General features: G+C 37.1%; 1 protein-coding gene across 4 annotated transcripts in view; it reads right to left on the bottom strand.

Moving 5' to 3' along the window:
• Positions 1–25,664, bottom strand: part of slc36a1 (solute carrier family 36 member 1) — a 68,359-nt gene that overhangs the window by 38,151 nt on the left and 4,544 nt on the right. For all 4 annotated transcript variants that reach the window (XM_088933092.1, XM_088933094.1, XM_088933093.1 and 1 more), the window contains 8 exons: positions 23,842–23,932; positions 22,693–22,781; positions 21,845–21,940; positions 21,063–21,147; positions 20,303–20,521; positions 18,281–18,379; positions 17,785–17,951; positions 14,143–14,312 (listed from right to left, as the gene is read on the bottom strand). In XM_088933092.1, the coding sequence (XP_088789218.1) occupies positions 14,143–14,312; positions 17,785–17,951; positions 18,281–18,379; positions 20,303–20,521; positions 21,063–21,147; positions 21,845–21,940; positions 22,693–22,781; positions 23,842–23,932 (1,016 nt within the window). The remainder of the gene's footprint in view (positions 1–14,142; positions 14,313–17,784; positions 17,952–18,280; positions 18,380–20,302; positions 20,522–21,062; positions 21,148–21,844; positions 21,941–22,692; positions 22,782–23,841; positions 23,933–25,664) is intronic.

Here is a 25,664-nt window from a genome sequence, read left to right as displayed (position 1 = left end):
AAATAATTTGTGGAGTTACAGTTTATGTTACATTTCAAAGAACGTGAGTGAGGTTGCAAACAAGAGAGGGACAATCAGCAAATCTGGCTCATTGCTCATTTGGCTGATAGTAGCTAATAGATTTGAGAATTACATCCACCGTTTTCTTGAAATAAGTCACGGTTTCAGATTTCACAACATAGCTTTGTTGATTTATTTTTTTCGCTCAATTTCTACACTTTATACACTATATTTCCCCAAATTTTGTTTGACTTCTACTGCTTTACTAAAAGAGGAAAATGATGTAATTCATTGAATTTGTTTCATAGTAAGCACCGTTTCTGCTATCTATTACACTCTACATTTGCCTGCATGAATATAACCATAAAAGCATGTCCAGTTTGTTAAAGTATTTTTGCATGTTCTTTGCAGATTCGACAGTTTGCTAATCTCCCTTCAATTTCTGATCCACAGATAAGAACACTTAACTTTACCAGTACATACATCACTGATGCAAACAAGGACAAGGACAGGTAGCAGTCCTAATAAAGACTCTTTACTTGGAAATCTATGTTTCAATTAAATTCTTACTGCCATACAGATTATTCTCTAGGTTAGTTCAATTGATTGTTTCCATAACCTTACATGTAATGGAAGTAAGACTAATTTGTCTATACTTGTTTTTTTTTCTTCCTTTGGAACCCTTTTCTGGTTGGCTGCTACATTAGCAATTTTCCACTCAATGGGTACTTCTCTCATCCTGAGTGACTGTTGAAAGAGTTTTATTTAGTCTATAAATAACACCTCTCATTTCTTTAATTGTAATTGGTAGTGAACCAACAGGTCCTGGAAATGTATCTTAAGGTTTTCTAGAAACCAAAAAGAACTTTGTGGTTCCTTAGTGTATGGCAAATTTCCTATTTTCTCTTTAGCAAACACTTAAGAGAAACATTCACTTTAATATATTTCCCTTTCATCTTGTTGATGATACATTTGACTATATTATTACAGACCATCATAATGCAATTCTGCCCTAAATGCTTATCTTATAGTAATTTCAAAAAGGTTTTCTATAGGAAACTTCAGAAATTTCTAATATATGTGCAAAACCATTGTCTCTCTAGACAGATGGATGTCAGAGATGTGTTTAAAAAGGAAATTAATACTAATGCTGCTGTGACTTCTACAACTATTACAGAGCTATTCAAATTCAGCCCGAAGGAGGTCTGCTTCCTAGACAGACTAGAAAAGATATTTGATTATTTTCTCTTCTGATGAATCAGCCTTAATTTTGTTGATTTAAAAATCAATTTGACAGACATGCCTGTCTCAGGAATATCCACTAGATTTATTCTATACAGGTTTCCAGGAGATTCTTGGCTCACCAAGAGATTAGCCATTTTCCTTCACTTTGAGTGGTAATTAAAATGTTGATTCGGCACGATTTTCAAAAAGCAAACAGTCAGAATGAATACAATAACATACACATTAAGCATTCTGGCTTTTTTTAAAGTGCTAGGGCCCTGGGTTCAATTCCAGAACTGAAGTGCTCTGGTTTCTTCCCACAGTCCAAAGACATACTGGTAGTTCAATGGGCTTCTGGGAAAACTGGCCCTTGTGTTAGTGTGTGTGTGTGTCTATCTATATGTGCCCTGCGATGGACTGGCGTCCCATCCAAGGAGTATCCTGCCTTGCACCTTCCCAAGATAGACTCCGGCTCCCCTGTGACCCTGAACCGGATGAAGCAGTCAGAATATGGATGGATGAAGAGACAACAGGGGATGCTAACATAGTTACCATTCTTGCAGATTTTAACCAGAGCAGAAGAACGCTGCAGACTGTAAATCTGAATACACGCCATGTCATCTGCAACCTAGGATGAAAACCTAATTAATAATGATACAGTCCAGGATATAAACTGGGGTAAATCTTTCAAGCAAATTCTTAGTCTATTGTTCAAGAGCAAAACTGTTCAGTCCCATTCAGTAATAACTTTCTGTACCATCTCTGGTTAATGTGAACAGGTCAACAACAACCATTGCTATTTGTGCCATTTCACATTCACGAATGACTGGAGAAGTTAGAAAAAGTACAATAACTGGATGTAGTGCAGTAGGTTAAGGATTTACCCAGGTTAGCATATAGAGATTAAAAGTATCCTGCAATATGCAATTAAATAAGGATGCACAAAGCATAACCTTCAAAAGTCTAAATAAAAACAATCAGTTGTTTGAAGCAATCAGAATTGTCTCTACAAGCTTTATTTTCCATTCCATCATATCTTATGCGAACAATGCATACACAAGCTCTGGGTAATTAATTTTTTTACTTTCTTTACACCGTTTTTAATCAACATTTTTTTATTGCTAACACAAGGCAAAAACAGCTTTAGATCTGTTACATCCAAACAATTTTAACAAGAATACTAGCCAGCGAGAATAGAGTGATCAAAATATTTTACCAGAAGACATCATTAATCATCTGTCACCACAAATGTTCAGCTAGGTCATCATAAAGGTTAGGCTCATTATCAGAAATTTCCAGCTGTCTTGCCAGTTTCAGGAAATGTTTTGATTTCTCTTTTAAATAACGCTATGGAAAGAGTTGATAAAACATACTGTACACTGAATTATCCTTATCTTTGAGACAGATGTGTTTTTTTGAGCCTGTGCAAACATGTCCAGTTCACCTGGTACTGTATATCTCAATGATAAGTTATCATTTCAGAGCTCAATTCCATGTTACAAGGTCAAGAAGTTATTTAGGATAAAACAAAGCTGTTACCTCTGTGGATTTTCTTTCCAACTAAGGTTTTAATTAACTAAACCAGCTGGTTACTGCCCTTACTGGACCAATTTAACAGCTTCTCTCTGCTCTTCAGGTACTGCTGCTTCACACTCATTAACAACCTACAACTGGCCCTCCAGAACAAGTATTGGATTCCCCTGATTTAGATCCTTTAGTTGTGAATCAAATAAAATAGGTACAAGAAGAGTCCCTGCATAAATTTCTCTCTTTAGTACTTATTATAACTGTATTCTGAGATTGTTTGTAAAAGTGTTATATAAAATTATGCTTATTATTACTTACAACATCCTATTACATTTGCTTTCTTCATTCCACAGTGAACTCAAGAATTTTCAATGGTTCATTCAGGCTAGAGCAATCCATCTGCTATCTCAGTGACACGTGATTCTGTTTCTGCGACATCCACTATGCAATATCTAAACACTTTAAAGCAAATTTATGTTACCTCTTTTAATGTTTTGCTTGGAACAAATAACGTTTCCACTCAATTAAATTACTTTAAGACGAGAAAAAGGGTCTCTGAGAATCTTCATTTTCTAAGGTTATAGTAATATTTATACACACACACACACACCTTTTCATTGGCTTCAGTAATGAAAATTCTTGCTTTAACAAAAAAGAGGGGGCAATGTCAATATTGAGTCTCTACTTGATATTCAAGGATTTTATGCATGCAAACCCAAGTCCCATTGGAAGCATGTTAAACATCAAAATGAAAACTTTATTCCTGCTACTAATGCAAATGGATATGAGATTACATGCAGATTGATTTTAAAGCACTCTGGAGAAGTGTTCTCAAAACAAAAATCTAATTAATGAACAGCAGTGCGCAGAATTAGTTTGTTTTGGCTTTAAAGGGCTCTGACAGTAAAGGCATTACAAGCAAAAGGAAAACAAGAATGGAAGGAGCTGTCAGGCAAACTTCAGATAATCATCATTTGCCATCATAAACCCCAGTTTCATCACTATACCGATGACACTCATATGTACTTGCAGGCCAGATCAGATACAGCTGTTGCTCTTTCTGTACTTTACAGCTGCCTGTTTGATAGGAAGATACAAAGAATGCAGCAGAACTTTCCAAACTAGACTGATGTTACATTCATAGAATCACATCAACTTTGCAAAGGCAGGGACTTCGGTGTCACTGATGGGGCAGTAATCAAACTCTACATGAAAGTTAGAATCTTGTGTTACTTTGCATTATTATTTTGAACTTCAAGGTGCGTCATCTTTCTTCTACCTGAGTAACACGGTTCTGGCTGCTGAAATTTCAATACATGCTGTGATTGCGTCAAGATTAAATTATTTTAATACCTTACTAGAGTATCTTCTTAATTACCCTAGAAAGACGACAACTGTTTACTCAAAAGGATTGTGGGAATATAAAACAAGCTACCCAGCCATGGTGCTCATTCTTGTGGTTCTTTCGAGGAAGAGCTGGATGAGATCCCTGGATCGATTAAAAACTACCAAATAGACTACATAGGTCTGATGGCCTCCTCTCACTGGTTAACTTTCTTATGTTCTTACTAAAAAGACTTAATTATGCTTTGAATATTCCGTGTCCCAGTGTTCATGTGGGTTTCCTACAAGTGCTCCGATCTCCTCGCACAGTCCAAAGACGTAGTGGTATGTTAACTGGCAAGTTGGGGTCTGCGAAAAGACAAATTTCTAATACAAGAAATTGTATATGGCCAATAAAGTGATCTTATAAATATACAGTTCACACACATTACACTTCAGTTCCAGCACAGAACGCAACTATTCTAATCAGCTAATATACTGGCAGTTTAGCTCAGTGTGTTGCTGAAACGCAATCCTGTTTCTAACCCACATTTGAGACTGATTATCATGACTTGCCGAAGGTACCATGGGTGTTGCCACTCTCTCTTGTAAGCAATTTGATAACTGTCAATGTTGCGAAAAATAAACAGCCACATGATTCCTAATTGCCCTCACATGGCTTTCAGAAGCCAATAACGGAAAACTGATCTCTGCAACAGTAATTTGCATTTCCATTAATAATCTATGCTGGTTTTCCATATCAAAGTGTCTTTTCTTTCGGGCTGACTGACTTCTTGCATTGAGCTGCAGGTCTCAGCAGAATTCTGGAGATCATGATGGGATAGCATGCTTGCCCCTTTCCCCGTTTAATTGAAGACCTTAAATCTTCTGCAGCATCTTTAATGTTTTTTTAACTAATCTGGCAGAATTCTGAAAGTCGCATGTATGCAGCCTTCTTGCTAATGCACTGAAACTGGATCTGAATTATTTGTACATTTTATATAAAGAGTCTTGCTTTCCATATGTTCCATTTTCCATTAGTTGTAAGTCAAACAATAGAAACTTGTTCAGAAGATGAAAGCAGAGTCTTGTATGAAACTAAAAAAGTCAATCATACAAAACAGCATACTTAGAGGCATTTCCAATCACATTTACTAATACAAAGTTTTTTCCCCCACAGTTAAGACACCGTCATAAAAGTGAAGCATTTTTCTCTCTCATCAAATTTAAATACAAAGGGACAGCCATTGCTTTTCAGGTCTTTGTATTCTGCCATGTAGTTGGGTTTTTATTACTGCCTCTACACAACTAGCTATTTTAAAAAAAAAGAACTTTAATGTACTGCTTGACAACATTCCCTGAATTAATCCATTATTTTCTTGGCTGTGAAAACAAATTAGAAATGTGTTTGATGACAAATCCCTTTTTTTTTCCTTGAGCTATAATGGCTCAATGCATGTTGCTTTCAAAAACTAAACAAATACAGTATAAGGCAGTACGTTTCTTGGTATCCTCGCTCTGTGATTTGACATGGAGAAGAATGTGCATTTATGGAATAATTCCTTGCCTTTATAAAGTCAGCAATCCAAAGGATCTAAAAGCAGTTTTCATATACAGTATACAGGGGGAGCCAGCTTATCTACCACTGAAGTGCAGACATGGGTGATATGCAGCTTTCCTTATGTGCCAGCAGATCCACCTAAACTGCTGTGTAGTGGAGATGAGAAATTGCTTCACCATGTGAATAAAGTGAGAACTTTAGGGAGACCGGAAGAGACAAGCCAAGAGTAGAAATTATCCAGGACATCAAGGGTAACACCAAGGAGTCTGGACTTTGATTAAATGTCTCATCTGAAGGACATAAGAACAGTTACAAACAAAAGAAGGCCATCTGAAGGATGTCATACAAACATTTCTTGTAAGAAGGTATTGTAATGGCTTCAACAACACGGCTGAGTAGCTTTCACCTTTGGCTAAAAATATGCCTCCTGTTCTTGGTTTTTAAACATACTTCTATGTAGTTCCAACCCATGGTTCATGTGGCCTGTGGGTCATGTGTCATTGTTCACACTGAAGAAGCCTGCTGGGTTGACTCAGTCAATGCCGTTGAAAATGCTAGGAATCTTCCCTGTTCGAGACTAAAAATGTTCAAAAGGACAACACTTTCTACCTACGGTACAGTGTCCAACACCCTCATATGGGAGCACTATACTGGAAAATCCCAATCCAGAAAAGAGCTTAATTGTTCTAGGTCATGTTAGATACACTCCATATACAGTATACTCCATACTCAATACAGCTGTGTGTGAGGAATTTCAAACTGCCAAGGTGTATAAAACGAACGAAAACTAGAAAGTGTTAATTTTATAGAGACATCAATTGTGTGCCACGGAGCCCCAGAATTGCACTGTAGTCACTGTGGATTCTTTTCATCTCCGATCTTACAGCGCAGGCCCAACCTACTGAGCAAGCTCTGCTACATGTTTGGTACGATTTGCCAAATTCCAACAGCACATAACACAAAATAAAAGCAACGAAAAATACTATCATGCACACTTGTTCAAATGTACATGGGGGAGTGAGTCACAGGCAATTTCAACTGAATCTAGAACCTATGAATTCACACATAACCTCTATGCAAGGAGGTTAGTGTGGGAGAGAGATAAGAGTGCTCTTACAGACCCACACTGCGTTATACAGTATAAAGTCAACAATGGGTATTAACGACCGCTTCTGTCTTTCCAACTTTGGAAGGACAGTGTTAAAACATTCCTGACACACACTCCATGATCGTCTGCAACTGTGGATTGCACTGGCAATACATTATATTTTACATATACATCATGATTTACAGTGACAAAATAGTGCGTGTTCAGAAATGGGAAACCTTGTTCACAGAACGTTTTCCACTTAAAACTCTTTATTATGAGAATGGAGAAATGGGATAGGAGATACCCTCTAAAAGCCAGCTTCTCAACAAATAACACTTAGATCATGATACTTTAGCTGTAAAACAGAACAGAAGATTACAAGTGAGGGGTTCGAGGACTTGTGAACCTGTTTTTGGTAGATCACAGTGCACACAGTGTGCTTCTGTCAACATGCAGCTGAGTGGATTAGATGCTGTTCTTTACCAGCCACATTTATGATTTTCAAAAGCAATAATAAAAATCTAAAATGTCTTCCTTTTGATTACATCGTGTTTGTTAGCATTCACTTCTAAGATGTTATTTTGTTTACGAAATAGTGCAGGCTTAGCAAAATGATCTCTGATTTAAATATATCCTAACAATAAAGTTAAAATATACTGCAACGAAAAGATATGCACTAAATATTTTTTATGCAGGAAAATAACTTTAGTAAAGAAAGCAATAAAATTATAATGTCTTCTAATTGCACATTATAAACAAAAACCCCCCACAAGCTCAAAAGTTAAATAAACAAGAAACAATAAAGTGAACACACTATATTGAGCAATTGCTTTTTGACACAATAATAATTTATTATATAGTCATAATGAAATAGAAGGTTAACGACTCAATCCCCTCACGTAGCATACAAACAGGATGACTTCAGAAATGGAGAAAAAAAATGTTCTTGTATTGAAAAGCGAAACACTGCGAAAACTGCTCTAATGCTGAACCAGATGGTTATTAGAGCGGGACATTCTTCTTTTAAAGTAATGTATCATTGCTGACAACAAAGAACAGACTGAGGTTAGTTCACTCATTGATTCTAAAAAACGGAGGGTGGGGGATTAAAAGAAAAGAAAGCAAATTTACTCTGAAGTTCATTTGACCGTGGATTTACAAAGCAGTTCTGGACAACGTTAATGATCTGTCCTTTTAGTCACTGTTTCTGGTTTCTTATCGCTGCTACTCTACATTCAAGGCTTTCTTGTGGCACTAATATGGCTATTGGGCTGATTCATGCACTGAGGCTGGTCTGGTGATTGCTCTTTAATATGATGGCTTGCCATATTAAAATACTGGAGAGTCTGCCTCGTTAAGAATTCACAATGAAATCATCTGCAATCTAAGATCAAGGCACCACTGGGGAATGATTAGATGAGGTCACGGTCTTGTCATCGGAAAGGTCTCCTTTATGAAAGGAATAAAACTAAATCCAAACTAATGTGAACTTCTCTTACAGTGATTAAAGCAAGGTATATGGCAGTTTTACTTTAGAAATTTGTATCCACTCTTGTACAATTTCATACATTGCTTGTCCCACTCCCCCAGTACTTCATTTTAGAGAAAGGAATGATTCGTGCAAATGGATACTTTAATATTTACCATGTTTTACTAATACATATGCACAGTCTATATAGTGTATATGCTAAAGAAAAAAAAATTAAACTTCCACCAACAATCATCTATCAACTCTGCCCTGAAAAGTCTGAGAATTCATCCTGGGAAATTGAAGGCCCTTCAAAATATTTTTATCTTGAATCCATAAGTCACTAGAAAAGTCACATTCACTTCTGTCTACATTGTTGGAAGAATTGCCTCAGAATATTTATAGACTCTCCACATTTCATATATTTGACAAAAAATCGTAATTGTTTCTGCGGTCTGTCTGGGGAGTGCCGAGTACAGCCGTTATGATCGGTTATTTACACTAAGAACCTAACAATCTGGGAAGGTTTCGCTGTCGTGTGTGTTAAGCTAAAGGTAACATGGCTTGCATCAAATTAACCTGAATAGATAAATACAAATATAGCACTTGAGTGAACTAGAGCAAATAATGAGAGAGAAATAAATGAACAAGCATATCATCTTACAGTGAGAGAATTACGGCACTATTTTGAAGTTAAGAACAATTTTTAAATACATTAGTCTTGTTTTATTGGTTGATTTTTATTTCACTGTACCTCAATTCACTAACTTGCATTTAGAAATCCCCCTCCCCGTCATACTGTTGCAGATTTTGACTTTTTGCAGCATACAAAATAATAGAAGACACTGTTAATGCTAATAAAAACTAAAACTAAAAATACCGCTGTATCCACGGTGTTTAACAGTTACTCAGTAAATAATCATATCCCCTCCACAGGCTAATCTTTTAAGTATAATCCTCTTATTTTACCTGCATACAGAAAAGAACTTCATGTTTAAAAAGCAGTCCTCTCAGCCTTCTCACCAGCTTTGGGTTGGTTAAATCACATTAAAAGAATTTACACTTCTGCTTCATAACAAATTACTATAGAACAGGAAAAGCAAGACCCTTAACAAGCCGTTAACAGACATTTCAAACAACCTCACACACACTGTGGTCAAAAATGCTAAGCCACAGGTATTACTTGATAAGTCAATGGTCTTACCACCACAACTACAATGAAAGGAGCAATTTTGGTCCTTGCAAGATTGACAGCCAATAGCACTCCCTAAGGATATCACCAGGGAGGTACAAATGTCTTACAGGCAAGCCAATGAGATGAAATAAATTAAATGCTGTCCTTAGGATTTTGTTTTATTTGCGACTTGTTATTTTTCAACAAATAGTTTAGACCTTGTTATATACTTATTTTAGTTATAGGCTTAAATATACACAGTATATTTGAACTTCATTTTACTGCAGTTGATCTACATGGAACCCCCAGAAATGTTCTCTTAAATAAATATTGCAGAACAAAAAAACTTTCCTATAATATTGTTTACTTCAGAGAAAAGAAAAAGACAGGTTAATAACAGATTAAAATGAACAGATTAAGATGGTAGTAACAGTAAGTGGCACTAATTCAGTGAATCGGTACAGATTTGGAACAGATGAAATGCGCTTCAGTTTTTCTCATTTTCAAACTGTTGAAAATATTATAAGACTGCAAAAGGAGGTTTTTAGTGAAAAAATGAAGCACATTCTGCACTTTGGCAAGGAATATGTATTTTCAATGCTGGGGAAATATTATTTTAAAAAGTTTAAAAAGTATGCATTACAACTAATTTATACAAGGAATAACTTTTTTACACTGTTAATAAATTGAAAGTGGTAACATCTTTCCTTATATAGTGATTACACACTACAGTATATAGATAGATCACTGTAACAGATTACATTTCAAATACAGTATTTCCCCCAACATGGTGTAAATTCTAAGAATAAATTCCCGACAAGTTGTAATAGTAATGCTGGATTTCTGCATTACTGCAAAGTAACTTTTCCCAACACTGAAGTTTTCGAAGTCATTGTTCTGATAAACTATACAACTAGTACTATCAGAATAAAACAATAAAAAATAACAAATCATCCACTATTAGTACAGAAGCTATTTTAGAATGCTGATTAATAATTGAAAATCCACTGCATATAGCAGCTAAAGGTCTTAAAGGCTGTGTAATCTTTAACAGGGATGCTTTTGCCTATATCCTGCTAGTTCATGTGCAGAATCTGGGGCACGAGTTATCTAATGTGAAATCACATACTGGAAAAACAAATACTCCCTCTGCTGACAACGTATCTGCAAGTCAATAGTCCTGAGTATTTTTTTTTATGTCAAAATATCAGCGCGAAACACCCATTTTCAAAACTCAATTCAGTAATCAACAAAACCTTTAATATCATTCTACATTTGATTACTCTCTCTAAAAAATAGACAAGTTTGTTAATTTTACATTATACCTATGGCAAATATAATTTAACTATAATACATGTATGGTATCTACTGATGTATGAAAAAACATTGGATCTGGTTCCTGAATAAAATATTTGCCAGGAGAACAAGAAACGCCGTTTTATGTTAAGAAAACAAAACACAATCTACAATCAGTAATTAAAAATTCAGGTTCCCTTCTGGGTTCTGTTATTTACCATTTCAATATTTTATACCCTTTGAAGAAGAAAATAATAAAAAGAGGCATTCAATGTTAACAATGAAGTAGCATAATAGAGTTGCTCCAGCCTACCCACCACTGAGACAGGCAGAGAATGGCTCCCCCTAATGAGGGAAGATAATGCAGGCTCCCATTCTGAGAATACTGATTGACTGCTTCACTTGACAAAATGTCTTTGGCTCTGCAATCAATAGTATGAACACCACAGGTTAGGCTTTCTACCCCCAACTAAAAACAATGATTTTTCAATAATAAGCTTGCAATGATAGCAAACCTCAGCTATATTCATGCATGGTCCTCATCAGCAGTTTCAAACACCTGCCCTCTCTCTGAAAGCTACAAGTTCCTGCAGGAGCCTGCTGCCTGTCGTGGGCTACCAACTAATTCAGTTTGCAAAACGCCTTCGAACACTAATTCTTTATAGTGCATTACAGAAGCATTGGAAAGAAATTATTTTATACAGCAAACCACTCGAATGTTGTAAGCACTGCAACAACCAGAAGAAAAAAACGTGGACAGCTATGAGCAGGTCCAAAATCCTGGCCTTGAGAAACCCTGAACACCCACAGCTGATCTGTCGGATTATTTCCAGTTTTTTATAGACAAATGGATTCAGCAAGGCTACCCTATTGAATGATCAGAAGTATGACTCACTAAGCTCTGTAAAAATCCTGCTAAGCTCTAGCCTCTGTTTCAGTTTTCTTGTTTTGGTGGCAAGATGTTTACATGAGTGGGTTTATTATGCCTGATATTTGCTTTTGAAGTGAAGTTTTAGTACTGTGTCAATGTTTTTATACTCGGATCCATGTGAGACTAAACTTGTTCTTTGCAAAACATTGTGCTGACAATTAATTTGGAGTGTAACTGATGGTTTTTGGAGGCTGAACTCTCAGACAACTAACTTGGTCAGACGTTGAGTTAAGGTGGCCATCTAAATTGCCCTGACTTTCTAGTATTACAGTTCCTTTAATGAATATAGTGAATTGAGAACAAATCACACGCACTAAAATGTAAAAAAGACATTTATAGCACGATATAAGCATCAACTATAATGCTGTAATGAACTGTGTACGTGTAATAAGTCATGACTATGTTGTAATTAATTGTGCACATTTGTTTCTTATCCTAGAGTCTGAGTTAATAGTTTTGAGCCATTCGACACATCTATCCCATTTGGTAGATAATACTTCATTGATCCAAGAATCTCATTCAGCCATTTATTTAAGGTAGCCAAACTATCGACTTCAACCATATTCTTATTGTTGAATGACTTTTTCTACAACCCTCCAGTTCATAAAATTTCTCCTCTTCTCAGGTTTTAAAAGCACTTTCATAGTTTCTTCTTGTGTCCCCTGGTTTATGTTTGTAACGGTCAATGGACAAGTTTCGCAACTGATCTTGGATTATGAAACACCTAAACTTGTAAAACTGTCATTTCATTAACATTCAGGCATGCTTGCCAGTTTTAGTTCTCACTCATAATGTAGTGATTAATAACAAAGGAAAAATTCTGACATTGCTCAGAAAAGGCACTGACTCAGTGTTTCACAGCAGTGAAACCCAGTGGAGAGGGTGAAAAGTGCCTACTTAATTCCCCATCAAAATTTTCCACTTGCACTGAAGACCACAAAGGCAGCAGAGCACTTTTAAATTCAAATTTAGTGAAGGCTACTATAATGATAACTGCTGAGTGGTGCAAAGGCGTGGCTGTTAATGGACATATTCACTATCAATTAATTATCAAATAGGTGGTTTACACTTAAATGTATACAAATCTAGCTAGATTGGGTAAGGAATCACATCGGTTGACTGTCATCTAACCTCTAGTGACTCCATAAAGACCCAGAGTACATTTAACTGATTCAACCTCATAGCCAATTAAAAAAAATTGCTCCGACGGAAAAGGAAATGCATGAGCCCGTGTAAAATTTCACTGCCAGAAGAACGTGCCAGACTTGATATGAAGAAAAACAATCCTCTTTAGAACCATTAAAAGGAAAAGGCAGTAAAACAGGCAAAACAAGGGAAGATGCATGTTCAGATCCCCTTATGGATTATGATAAATGAATGATGAGAAAGTTTCATTCTAAACACTCGGCATATCTTGGATTACACATTGACCTCCAGTATAGGTGCTTGATATTTAAAGCAAAGAAGCACGTACAAGGCAGCCAACTGAAAAAACAAAAAGCTGAAAGTTGCACGAGTCTGGTACTCGTAAAGTACACACCCTGTCCAGTGTGTCTCCATTATGCATACAGCATACTGGGCATCACAGGCTGTAACTGTTCTTCGAAGCCAAAACTAAAATGAACTTCACTTCTGCAGCAAGGGTAAGCCTTGTAAAAAGGTTAAGATATTCTTTCCGTGCAGTACACTCAGATTGGAGGCCATTTGTCAACTGCACATCAGATTTTTTCCTCATTCCTGTTTTTCTATATTTGCCTATTCTCTTTTATTATCACAGCATTGTTGCTGTGACTTTAAATCCTATTTTTTAAATAATAAGTGATAAATACCACAGGGTAGGAGTGTCTTAATCTAAAAAAGCCAGAACACCATTCAGCTTGGCATGTCAACAGCACTTTGAAAAGCAGCAGTTTAACACAGTGGCGTTTGAAGAGAGGATCAAAGCAAATTCTTTCCCAATTATACTCCCTAACAATAGCTGGGGATACTTAAGCAATCACAACATTGAGGAAAAAAGACTGCACAGATTAATATCCCCTTCAGATATGTTTATAAAGTAGTAGGATCCATTTACAAATGTGACCAAATCCCTTTGCAAACTATTTTACTCTACTCAGTATGTTTCTGGACTATCTGGATATCCCTATAAAACACTGAAGAGCATAAGACCATATAAAAATAACTGTGTGCATTAGAGGAGGTCACAGAAGAGAGAATGATAACTGCGCATCCACCGGTTTGTGTCTCTATGTACTGTATAGCACGAAAAGGTTCACGCAGGGAGCTGTGTTAGCATGTGAAGGCTGCAAAGGAACAGGCAAAGGTTTATTCCATGCTGAAAGGTGCAGAGAAGTATCATTATCTTCAGCTTACCTCCTCTGTCTGTCTACTCTGACTTTATCTTTCCTATAACTTTATTTCTTTACAACTTTTCCCTCTCCCTCACACCTGAAGAAAGCTCCACAGCCGAAACGTCATGTTTCTTTTCTTTACTCTTCAGCATGGAACGAGCCTTTACCTGTGTCTATACGTAGGTTTCTTTACTCACATGTCAGCATGACCAGGAGAGTGCGAATGGAGAAATCGATGACCAGGACCCACCTCTCCGGGAATCTGGCTACCACCTGGGGAATCAAGATTTCTGCCGGGACGTAAAATTGCAGGGCGTACGTGATGAATATCCCGAAACAGTAGAGGAGCTTTACAATCTGATACATCCTAGGAAAATAAGAGGATGAAACTTTAGAGTGTTCAATAAGACAGCCTTTTCTTAGCACAAGGATAATAAACCTTTATTGTTGACTCATCGTTGTCATCTTATAGATACTATGGAGAAGCAATAAAAAGGCAAAACCCGGTGAAGGTGTAAAATTTTAAATCAGAATATGTTAATATCGCACAATACATTAGACACCATAAATAAACCTTTTCCTGCACTGGAATCAAGTCCAGAGAAGAGAGATCAGATCCAGTACATTCCCAGGCTGAAGGACTGTTCTAATCTGACTGGCTAAAAGAACAGAACCTTGTAGTTTTTAAAAGACAGAGATGTCCCAATTAAAGTAGTGAAAATCCTCCAGGACATTAAAAAAAAAACACTGGACCGGACAAACACTAAACATGAAGCAGAGGACACACTTGCAAATGTACACCTGTAGGTACACCACAGGTTTGTGGAGATCTAGAACAGGATACCAAGCTACACTGTCAAAGATGACACCCAGGTTTCTTCAACAAGTGGGTGGATAAGATCCTTGGATCACTTAGCAATCAGCACGAAATCCAGCTAGATGGGCCGAATGGTCTCATTTCTATACTTGATTCTGTTCTTACGTCCCCTTCCAGGTTTTGTAAATCACTCTGGTTAATCATTCCGCTAAACAAAGAATAAAAACCGAAGACAGAACTTCTACAATCACCTAATAAACATCAGCAATCCCAGGTCTGTGTCCAAAAGGCTCATATTGTACAAGAGGCAAGGAAAAGCAAAGCATAACAACTTTTCTCTGATGTTCTTATGTTAAAGATATGGTGGTTACCTTCCACACAGGTACGCAGACAGAGACAGACACACTTCAAACACTTTAGGACATGCAATATGATTCTTTGGTTGCATAGGTACACAATTCATCTTTGTTCCACAGACTCAAACACCATCAATTATGTTTTCATATCCAAATTTACCAGTACCTACTGGTTCCATTTCTCACCATCTTAAGTTTAAAACAGGGAACAATATATCTCCGAGATTGGCTGGAAATCCTCCCTAGTCTCAATATCCATTGAGAAGTCTAAATAAAATGTATGATATACAAAGACACATTAAAAAAAAATCAGAATGTATTTGCTTTGTGTGTCTGAACCAGTTTGGGTGGGTTTATACATCTTACATGTGTAATAATTTACATAATATAGAAAATATGATAGACTCTCATATCTTCACCAATAAAAGGATAAAACTAATGATGGTAAAAACAGAAGTGAGGGAAAATGCACACAATGCTCTTCCACCTCCATTTTATAAGCTAGATTGCAGCTCCTACATAAAAGTGATGATGTGACTAAAAGGAAGGCTTGTTGTGTCAGCATTATGAAGGCTCATAAATTCCAGCATAAAACTACAGCATTACATGCATTTAAGGAGCAGGAGTTCTGAGCTTGTTCAACATCCTCAGATAAGGAAATAAGAGAGGTCTTTACATGGGATTATTCACTAAAGATAACCACATGCAGTGACATATACTTGGATGACAATACGGTACAGTATGTGAATAATTTCATTAATTCAAAATTTCTACACGATTGTCCTTATTATGATCATCAGACTGCCTTCCTAACAATTTTTAGAGACGGCCCTCAAAAGAGGTTTAGGAATTCTCATCGATTCCCCACAACATCCAAGTAAAGAGTATGCTCTGACTGTTCGATTAAAGCAAAACAAATATCTAACATCAACCTCTACTCATTCTCCACACTGACAGCTGGTTATCTCCTGACAACACATAAGGAATTTCAAATCATGTGCCTCTCTTTATGAAGAGCTCCCTTGAGACGACTTTAAATGAAGAACAGCAGAAGGAATTAGTTAAATGTCCACTCAGCTACAGGATGCAGTGGAAAGAAGGACAGGCCACAGATGTCAGCCGTTTGGTTACATTCAGTGGCTGGCTTCAAGTGCTCCAACAATTCAAAGCATAACCGTGTCATCAAGACAAAAGCACAAAGGGTCCAAAACTGATTAAGTGAAGAAGCATAGGATCGCCTTCGTGTTCACGGTTTTCTCTACCACATATGACAAATACAATCTTTAACTGTTTGTAGAACCTACCGTCCTATTGATTGAGAAGTCCCATAATTTTTTGTTACTTGAAAACAAAAATAAACCTCATTTTCAGTGGGAAAAAAAAGCACACTGATTTTAAAGAACTATCTGAGAGCTGGGAGGACAAAGGAAAGAATGTAAGAATGGGTATGGAAGCTGAGACAAATAGGGAGGGGAGCTGTCAGTCTGTCAATAAATTAAAATATGTAGAAAGCAAAAATCAAAGAACATCCACGTCGTTGCCAGCATGATTTTAAAAATAACTACATAGAGGTCCGTCTTCCCTTTTTAATTACTACTGTATATAAAAGCAGCTTATTATTGGAGCAGTGCATCATATTATTCCAACATACTGTATAACATTAAATATATAGGTACTGTATAACATGTATATATTTATTCTATATACCATATTACATAGGACATAGGGAAAATGCACTCTACAATCATTATTTTCTAACAGTGTTTCCAAGATGTCAATATGTTGTTTCACTGCAGAGATCCAATAATCAAGGGGGTTAATTGATTCTTCGGCTTCTGCATATCCAGCAAACTGTTGCATTTCTAAAAAACTACAGAAGAGGTAAAAGAAATCCCAAGGCTATAATTCTTCATTTCGGGAACCTGCAGACAAATTCCAGCTTGGAAGAGTTTAGAAGGATTCTGCCACTTGCGGAATTTGAAACTGACACAATAATGCCACGGCTAATCAAAATCTCTAGTTTCTGATCTGGCTGTCTCTGTAGTTACATAATCATCAAAACAGCAAGACTTTCAATTTAAAGCAAAAATGCAATGGCTCCCACAACCTCAAATGTAAAATAGTCAATTTCTTGGAAAACAAATAAAAATCTAACGGATCTGAACTGAAATAAGCAAGCGTTTATATTCATGTTTTAAATGGAAAAGACAACCACGCCTACTTATGATGCAATGATTACTACACTTTAAAACAGCCTAAGCCATAGAAACACAGACATCGCTTTTCTACATTCATTTCAGAATCTCGTGCTCTATAATCTTCACTTCACAAAACTCAGACAAGTTCACTGTCTAAAAGAATCTAAGCACAATGGCCAGCAAAGCATTATGTCGGTGTCTGTGCATAATTCAGCTTTTGAAAGAAATTACTCAGTGAAGTGCACAAAATGCTAAGTGCAGGTCCTTTTGCATGATGGAAAGGTATAACATCTGAATTCCAAAGGAATTTAAGTCTTAATAATTTAAATATTTAAATATTTAAGTCTTAATAAGAGGGGTAAATGTGTAAGTCATTAAACTGAAAATGCTGTTTGATGGATAATTGAAAATTAAGAGTTTCCTTATATTTCACATGTATAATTTTCAGAAATTTCAGAAATGACTTACCAACAGTCAGGCAGATTGAGAGTGATGCTCCCTCCAATGTGATCCCCAAAACACATATATCCTATAGTGCCTAGACTGATGTACAGGAACGTTACAATGGCCATTCCCAAGTACAGAACTCTGCTGAACGATGCCGGTTTCTGCATTTTGTTTTCTAGTGGGAGAACCTGGGGGAAAAAAAGCACATCAACACTTTTAACCTCATTCACAGATCTGGCATTAATTACTGTTGGCCAGCTGCACCGCTGTAAATGATATACGCAGGGGGATAAATCCAGAAACAAATATACATAAACTTCATCAATTACTTTCACAAAGTAGAGATAATGTCGTGTGACATCTTGACCCTTAGTGCACATCAGTAACACATGGCTGACAGGTGTTAAGGTGTTTTAACAAACTGAAGCAAATGTTGAAAACATAATGAGAGTGCAGTGCACGTGCTGTATTAATTTGAAAACTGTATTTTAATACAAGTATTTTGTTAGGAACTTACCACACCAATACCCTCAAAAGCAAATATTGCAGTACCAAAAAAGAGAGGGTAATCCTTTGCTTTTCCTACATAGGGCAATGAAATGGGATAGGAGATGTTCTGAAAGATAAAAGTATTTAGAAGATTGATTAGCCTTTTGTCACACATTTATAAGTTCTCCACAACTTCACAAGCTTTCTGCTTCTCTTTTCTTTCACTTTTATCTGACTAGGAATCCCCATCGAGACTATAACCTCTCTAAAAGGGAACTCTAGGGAAAGGGTTCCTCCCCTTCCACCTACTACAATCTCCCAGCTGCAACCCCATTTTCCTTTGATGGTTTTCATCTTGAGCATGTGCCAGAAGGCCCAGTCTTGCAAGTTCTCGGAAGAGAAGCACATTTAGTTTTCAAGGCAGCAAAACAGCTACAATGCCAAGACTCAGGAAAGCCTTATTTATAAAAACTATACATAAACTTTTTCTTTCCTGGAGTGTTGTGCTATATGTATGAGTAATGAAACAATAAATTCTAGAAATGTTATCCAATTATATAATTCAGGATCAAGTGAGCAGCATTAGCAGGGCTTGAATCATTTAACAGCTGAACTAAAGTTTTTAAAGGTTTCTCAGCAGTGCACAATTTAAGCACCCCCAGGACATCCAAGTCAAACACCTCTGAAGAATCCTTTCGAGAAAGAAATTCATGACATAATTTTATATTTAGTGGCTTTCAAAGATCTAATGCAAGTTACCCTCTTTTAGCTCTGGGTGGCCACTCCCTGATCTAACACGCTAACGAAACATGCAAAAGGCATGACAGAAAGCTGGTATAAATATACAATGATACTTTAGCAATGTTTAAGCAATACTGACAAGCACATTAAACACACCAAGAAACTTAGCAATAGTATTTGATGTTGATCCTGTATGTTTGTTTATGTTTAGGGCAGAGCGGTGGCTCTGTGGCTCAGGATCTGCGCCTGTGGCTGGAAGGTTGCCAGTTCGTATCTCACGGCCAGCAGAGGAATCCTGCTCCGTTGTGCTCGTGAGCAAAGGCCCTTCACCCCAGCTGCTCCAGGAGCACTGTACAATGGCTGACCCTGCACTTTGACCCCAAGCTTCTCTCCCTGTCTATGCGTCTGTGTCTCATGAAAAGCAAGCTGGGGTATGTCAAAAAGACGAGTTCCTAATGCAAGAAATTGTATAGGGCTAATAAAGTGATCTCTTACAAAAATATGTCTCTGCCTACCACCAACCATTGCATTTATACACTTACAGCATGAGAAAATGTATAAATTAAAGGGGCACAAGTAATGAATTGATCCAAACATCTCATTCTACTTTTTCTTAAAAGAAACCTAAATAATATGACTGGGTAGCTTATGTCAGATTCCCATGACCCTTTGTGTAAAGAAACTGGTCTCACTTCCCCATAATTTTGATTTGTAGCCTCCATTTCATGTTTCTGTGTTTATTCTAAAGTCCATTTGGTCGATTGAAGAGTTTGAATCCTGTATACCGGACACCGGATATCACTTTCTAAGTTTCTCTGACCAAAAGTTAAAACATTCAGTTCTTATAACCTGCCAGTGCTGGACTTTCCTTTAAGATGAGGAACATATATGGTCAGTCTCCCCTGGACTGAAATTGTAACCCTATAGCTACACACTACGAAGCATGACCTCAGATGTTTTTTTCCTCATCTGTCAACCTCTAGAACTCAGTCTAAGCAATTTCCAGAAATTGAGGATACCACTGAAAGAAAAGATAATTCAGCAATTAGGTCTCTTTCATAAACATCCGATTTTGAGGTGAATTTTAGGTTCAACTTCCTCGGGCCAAGTAAACTCAGCAAAGTGTTCGCTTCTGCTTGTACCTAAAGGAATGGAAACTTGCTGATTTTTACAAAAACTGCAAAAACTGCACTCCACTCTGACAGCAGTGGGCTCAAAACAAACAGCATTCTGTCATCGAATGGAGGAAGTTAAGTCTTCATTTCACACCCACGCTAAATGTTTGTACTCTGTTAATGATGATACTTACTGTTATCGAATACCAATAAACCAAGACAAGGCTGCCACACATCGAAAGGTTTGCCATTAAAGAGAGCGGTGCCAGCCACTTCAGGTTGCGGATGAACACCAGCAAAATAATAGCCGGCAAAAAGCACAGCATGTAGAGTCGTGAGTCAAAAGTTGGGACAATCACAGCTGTCAGATTGGTATGGCAGTCATTCGTTGTTCCATTGGCTGCTTCTATCACCTGGATAAGAGATATTACATGTTTTCCAAATTTCTACAATTGTTTTTTTTTTTAACAATCATTTGATTGACGCAGGGTGTGTTAGAAAACATGTGTCAGTTCATGTGCCATTCCTAAAATGAACTGAGCTGCTTACAACATAGTGTCAAGAGATGATGCAGCAATAAAAAGAAGGAACAACACGTGGCGATGTTCAGCTACAAGAGCGTATAACGGAGCAAAACGTCTTTGTTTGATAACAGTGCCCTCTTGTGGTTTGAATAACGAATGGTCACAGCACGCTCTGTGCATGTCATTTCCCCTCCTGCTCCAAAGTTGCACAAAATGCCTTTACCGTGAAAAATAAGAATATACTTCACCACTAGATTCATGAGTACTGTAGATAGTTTCCCTAATTTTCTTATACCTAATGACAATTTAACTGTTAAATTAACTAGAATACACACCAAAGTACATGCCCAAAATAAAAGAAATATCTGCAAACAGAAATATAGCAAAAATGTTTTCTAAACACAGAGAGAGAAAGAAAAGTACGCTTTACCTGTTTGACATTGTCACTGAGGAACACAAAATAAACACAGCAAAATCCCAACTGGGTGACAATCAAAAATAAATTAACCAGCCGCCTGAAACCAAGTGAAAAGACAAGACATTGTCAGAATTTATCATTTATAAAGCATCCTAAAGACATATCATTTCAATTACTACTGGTAACAAGATCCCATGTTTAATTATTAACCTACATTTCACAAATCAAAATGTACATTATTAATGACTCTTAAGTGAACACACACCCAAAGTACAAAGCTACAAAGGTTCCTGGACGCATTTTGAGATTTGCGCAACAGTTTACAACAGTTTACTTTATCAACCCTTCTGCAAGGTGAAGGCTTCCCCAGTACAGGCACAGGCCAGGACCCACTAGCCCAGACAGCTCTCAAAGAGCCATTTCAATAAAACATTACCTCACTGCAGGTCTACTGTACGACTGATTATAGTATCACTGTTTACTGCTGCAATATCACTACTTCAATATCATGCATTTGTTCTGAGAATAAAAAAACAATATTTTAAAGCAGGCTCCTATTAGCTTTGTTATCATAGACAATTTCTTTAAAGTAAGCTATAGACCGTACTATTTTAAAGTAATAACCTTTTATCCAGAAAAATACGCACAAATATCATCTGCTATTAGATATTCATGGCAAAAGTATAGTAGTGCATAGGATTTTTACTAAACTCATCTAAATGTGCTGAGTAACAGGAATAAGCCATTACGACTTTCACTCCCACTTCCCTGTTCGCCAGTTTCACCAGTCTTACCTTCCCCATACTGAATGTCTCTGCAACCAGGAACCAGGTCCACTAGCCAAACCATGTTCCACAGCTTCCCCATAATCCAGAAAGGGTAGCCCCAGCCTAAAATCAAGCACAGATCCAAACACTTAAAAAAAAAAAGTTAAACTGCCCATATAAACTTCTAGGCAAATATAAAAAAAACTGATTTCTGCAATGTGTGACCTACTGTAAGGGCAATAAGGACATTAAAAAAAGGGGGTGCAGCGGTGGCACTGTGGCTGGAAGGTTGCTTGTTCGTATCCCGCGGCCGGCAGAGGAATTCTACTCTGTTGGACCCCTGAGCAAGGCCCTTAACCCCAACTACTCCAGGGGTGCCGTATAAATGGCTGACCCTGTGCTCTGACCCCCAAGCTTCTCTCCCTGTCTGTGTGTCTAATGGAGAGCAAGCTGGGGTCTGCGAAAAGACAAATTCGTAATGCAGGAAATTGTATATGGCCAATAAAGTGATCTTAACAGTGGCACAGGAGTGCTGCTGCCTCACAGTTCAAGGGTATTTGGTTTAATCTCGAAGTGGGGGGGGGGCTTTTTGTGTGGAAACTGTATGTTCTCCCCACATCCCCAGGAGCTCTGGTTATCTCCCACCTCCCAAAGGAATGCTGAAAGATTGATTAACCATGATAATCTGCAGGCGTAGGACCTCCTTCCTCAATAACCCAACCCGTGTGTGGACTAGCACTGCTACAATGCCGACTCCAACGTTGCCTTGGATAAGGTTCCCAAAGCGAAGACGAGTGCCCACAGTAAAAACAGAACGATGGGTGGCATTAAGTGGAGTGATTTTATGTTTGTATTATTAAATACGTCACACTCACCTGGCACTGAGATGATGGGAACACTTAACCAGAAGATCCATACAGTGAACAGCTACTATTCCCATCACCAGAAGACTTAGAGGTCCCAACTGACACAAGAAAAGGACAAATGTTAGAAAAGGGCTCGTTTTCCATCTACACTTATTCCTCTCTTCAGTGGGTATCCAAGTTTGTTAGGGGGCGTTTTTTGACATTTTAGGAAATTTGAAGTATATTAATGGAATATTCTGATTGTTGATCGGGCCACATAGCCCAGTAATTGATATTCAATGATAAGTTTCAAAACTTTGACTAATCGCCAAAACGTTCTTTTAGTCACCTGTCAGTTGTTCTTTCATGAAATTTAAAGTACAGTCTAGTCTGGTAGAATTTCCTTTGAACATGATAAATCCTCTTTTCATAAAATACAGCTCGAACAAATATTTGACAAAGACCTGAGGTACACTAGGGACAGCTCCAATAAAAAAATATTTCATCACGTGAGAAGCAATTAAATTAGATAAATATCATTACTGACAGATCAGTTATGTTATTATTATAGATTGTTTAATAATACTTTAAAGTGACTGGTGTGACAGAAAAACTTTCACAGCACTGTACAGCTATTTTGAACCTAAAAGAAAAAAAATAAAAATTCACAAGAAAAAGCTTTCAAAAGACCTTCTAAATGAACCGTGTAATTAATTTTGACATTAAAGCTATTCTGTCTCATATAAAGCTGTTAGCATAAAATGTTTTCTGGAGAGATGTATTCAGTTAATATTAAAAAATAAAACACTTGCAAAATATAATTTAATATGCACATCTCTCAGTCTCTCCATCCAAATATATTGTACTAGCTGTCAACACTATCAAAGCCCACAAGCTTGTCTTAGACCTTTGTGCAGAAATAAAGAACAACATAAATGAAATGCATGACAACAGAGTACACTGGGTCATTAGCCTGTGTCTTTCATCTCCTGAATCCCTCATACCCAGCTGAGATCACAAAAAAATTACATGACACCAGAGGCAAGTGGGTCACACTGTATTTACATGATAGTGACTGTATACTGTACATCACTCACTAGGAAACTAGCAAGCTAGACTAAACCACACCCAAAACCAGCAAACTAAGTGTTGTATTACACAGTTTCCAAGTGTTCTTACCACAAGCCCTGCATTCCTCACAGCCAGAGGGAGCCCCAGCAGCCCCGTCCCAATATTGCCTTTCAGCAAGTGGATCAGAGTATCGAAGAACCTGCAAAGAGAGTCACCTCTGACATCGGAGTGCTAAAAGCCGTTGGACCTTATATCCAGGATTTGGGAATTAAAGAGGGATTCCCAAATACAAAAATACTCCTTCCACTGTTCATGCTTATGATTCCCTACACATCTTCCACAATATGACAGAACTGCCAGGGTTGCTGTTTCAACATTCCTGCCACTATTGATTTCCTTTTGCGGGAAAGAAAAGAATCCATCAATAAATTATTTTTTGTTTTAATCTCTTGAACTTGCCTTTACTTCTTTGTTTACAAACCTTATATACATTTCATGTATAACGGGACAGGAAAGAAGCAGAGCACAAACAAGTTGCAGGAAACCTACATTCCTTTTTTTAACTGCCTTATATTCCTGCCACTGATGATTGCTGTACTTCTCGACAATAAAAAGAGTCTTTCTGCTGAAATCACCCAGATAGCCATATACCTTATAATACCTTGAACATGAACCATGCACCATTATGAAAATGCAGAAAACAATGAGAAAAAATGTTCACGCTCCTGTCATTTTGAGCTTTGATTTGATTGTCCCATCTATTAGATTACAAGATTAATTTCTTTATTAACAGAAGAGGGAAAATGCAATTCTTGACATTTGCCATCCTGAAGTCAGGAACCAACCCGTCAAATTTGATTCGAATTGAGACCGAGATAATTTTGCTAGACACACCTTATCAAATTTGATCTTGAAGCATTAAATAAAAGTAAACAGAGGATCTCTAAAATTATTCTTCAATTCTGAGTGCAAAGCAATTACTTTCTAAATAAAAGTGAAAATGTGTTCAGTTTAATCATAACTGTCATAACTAAACAATTATATATAAAAGCAAGACACAACAGATATCAGATCCTGGTTAAGCCTCACCAGTTAATAAGTACAAAATGTTTGCACCATGTGATTGCTTTAAATTATATATGTGAAGCAATTCCAATATTCATATTATTTAAACCAGCATAATTATACAATTTTCAAGAACACTCATTGCTCACCATCTGGTTTGATCATGAGGGTTGCATTTTGTTTAATGATTATTTTAAAAATGTAATCATAGAAAAATACTGTTTTCATTTTATATCAAAATGGCATCATACAGCATGTGTGTCATGATGAATCTGATGCATCTTAACCTATAATCAAGTGATTTTTTTCCAATGCATAAAAGTTTTTTTTATTATGATTGTCAACATATACACACAAACACAAATAATTCAAACGCCAAGTCATTTTGGGGAACTTCTAAAGGTATAAAAACAAACCAGGAAATGGACATTTACTTTTTCAAAAGTTGTATTGCTATTAAATATTCAGTGCTACAAAATAACACAAATATATAAATAGGGGAAAACATTGCTGCATTGCTTGGGAAAAAATAATTACAAATTGCTCACATATGTTTTGGGTTGGCCAGCACAGTTGTGTTAGCATCGCAGACTCATAGCATAAAGGGCCTGGGTTTAATTCCTGGGGTGCTCAACCTGTGTTCACTTGATTTTTCTCCCACAGACCAAACAAATACTGACAGATACTGGCTTCACTGAAAACCAGCCCCAATGTGAGTGTGTGAATGTCTGTGACTGTGTGTGCCCTGTGATGGACTGGAGTCCCATCCAGGGTGTATCCTGCCTCGCTTGCTGGGATAGGCTCCGGCTCCCCCACATATATTGGACAAAGCGGTGAGAAAATAGATGGATTGAGGTTTTTGAGTT

The sequence above is a fragment of the Atractosteus spatula genome, chromosome 14 (genome assembly GCF_055471065.1).
Source record: "Atractosteus spatula isolate fAtrSpa1 chromosome 14, fAtrSpa1.hap1, whole genome shotgun sequence".
In the NCBI taxonomy this organism is placed as follows: Eukaryota; Metazoa; Chordata; class Actinopteri; order Semionotiformes; family Lepisosteidae; genus Atractosteus; species Atractosteus spatula.
The sequence above is the reverse complement of the archived record's forward strand: the minus strand, read 5'-3'. Positions and strand labels throughout refer to the sequence as shown.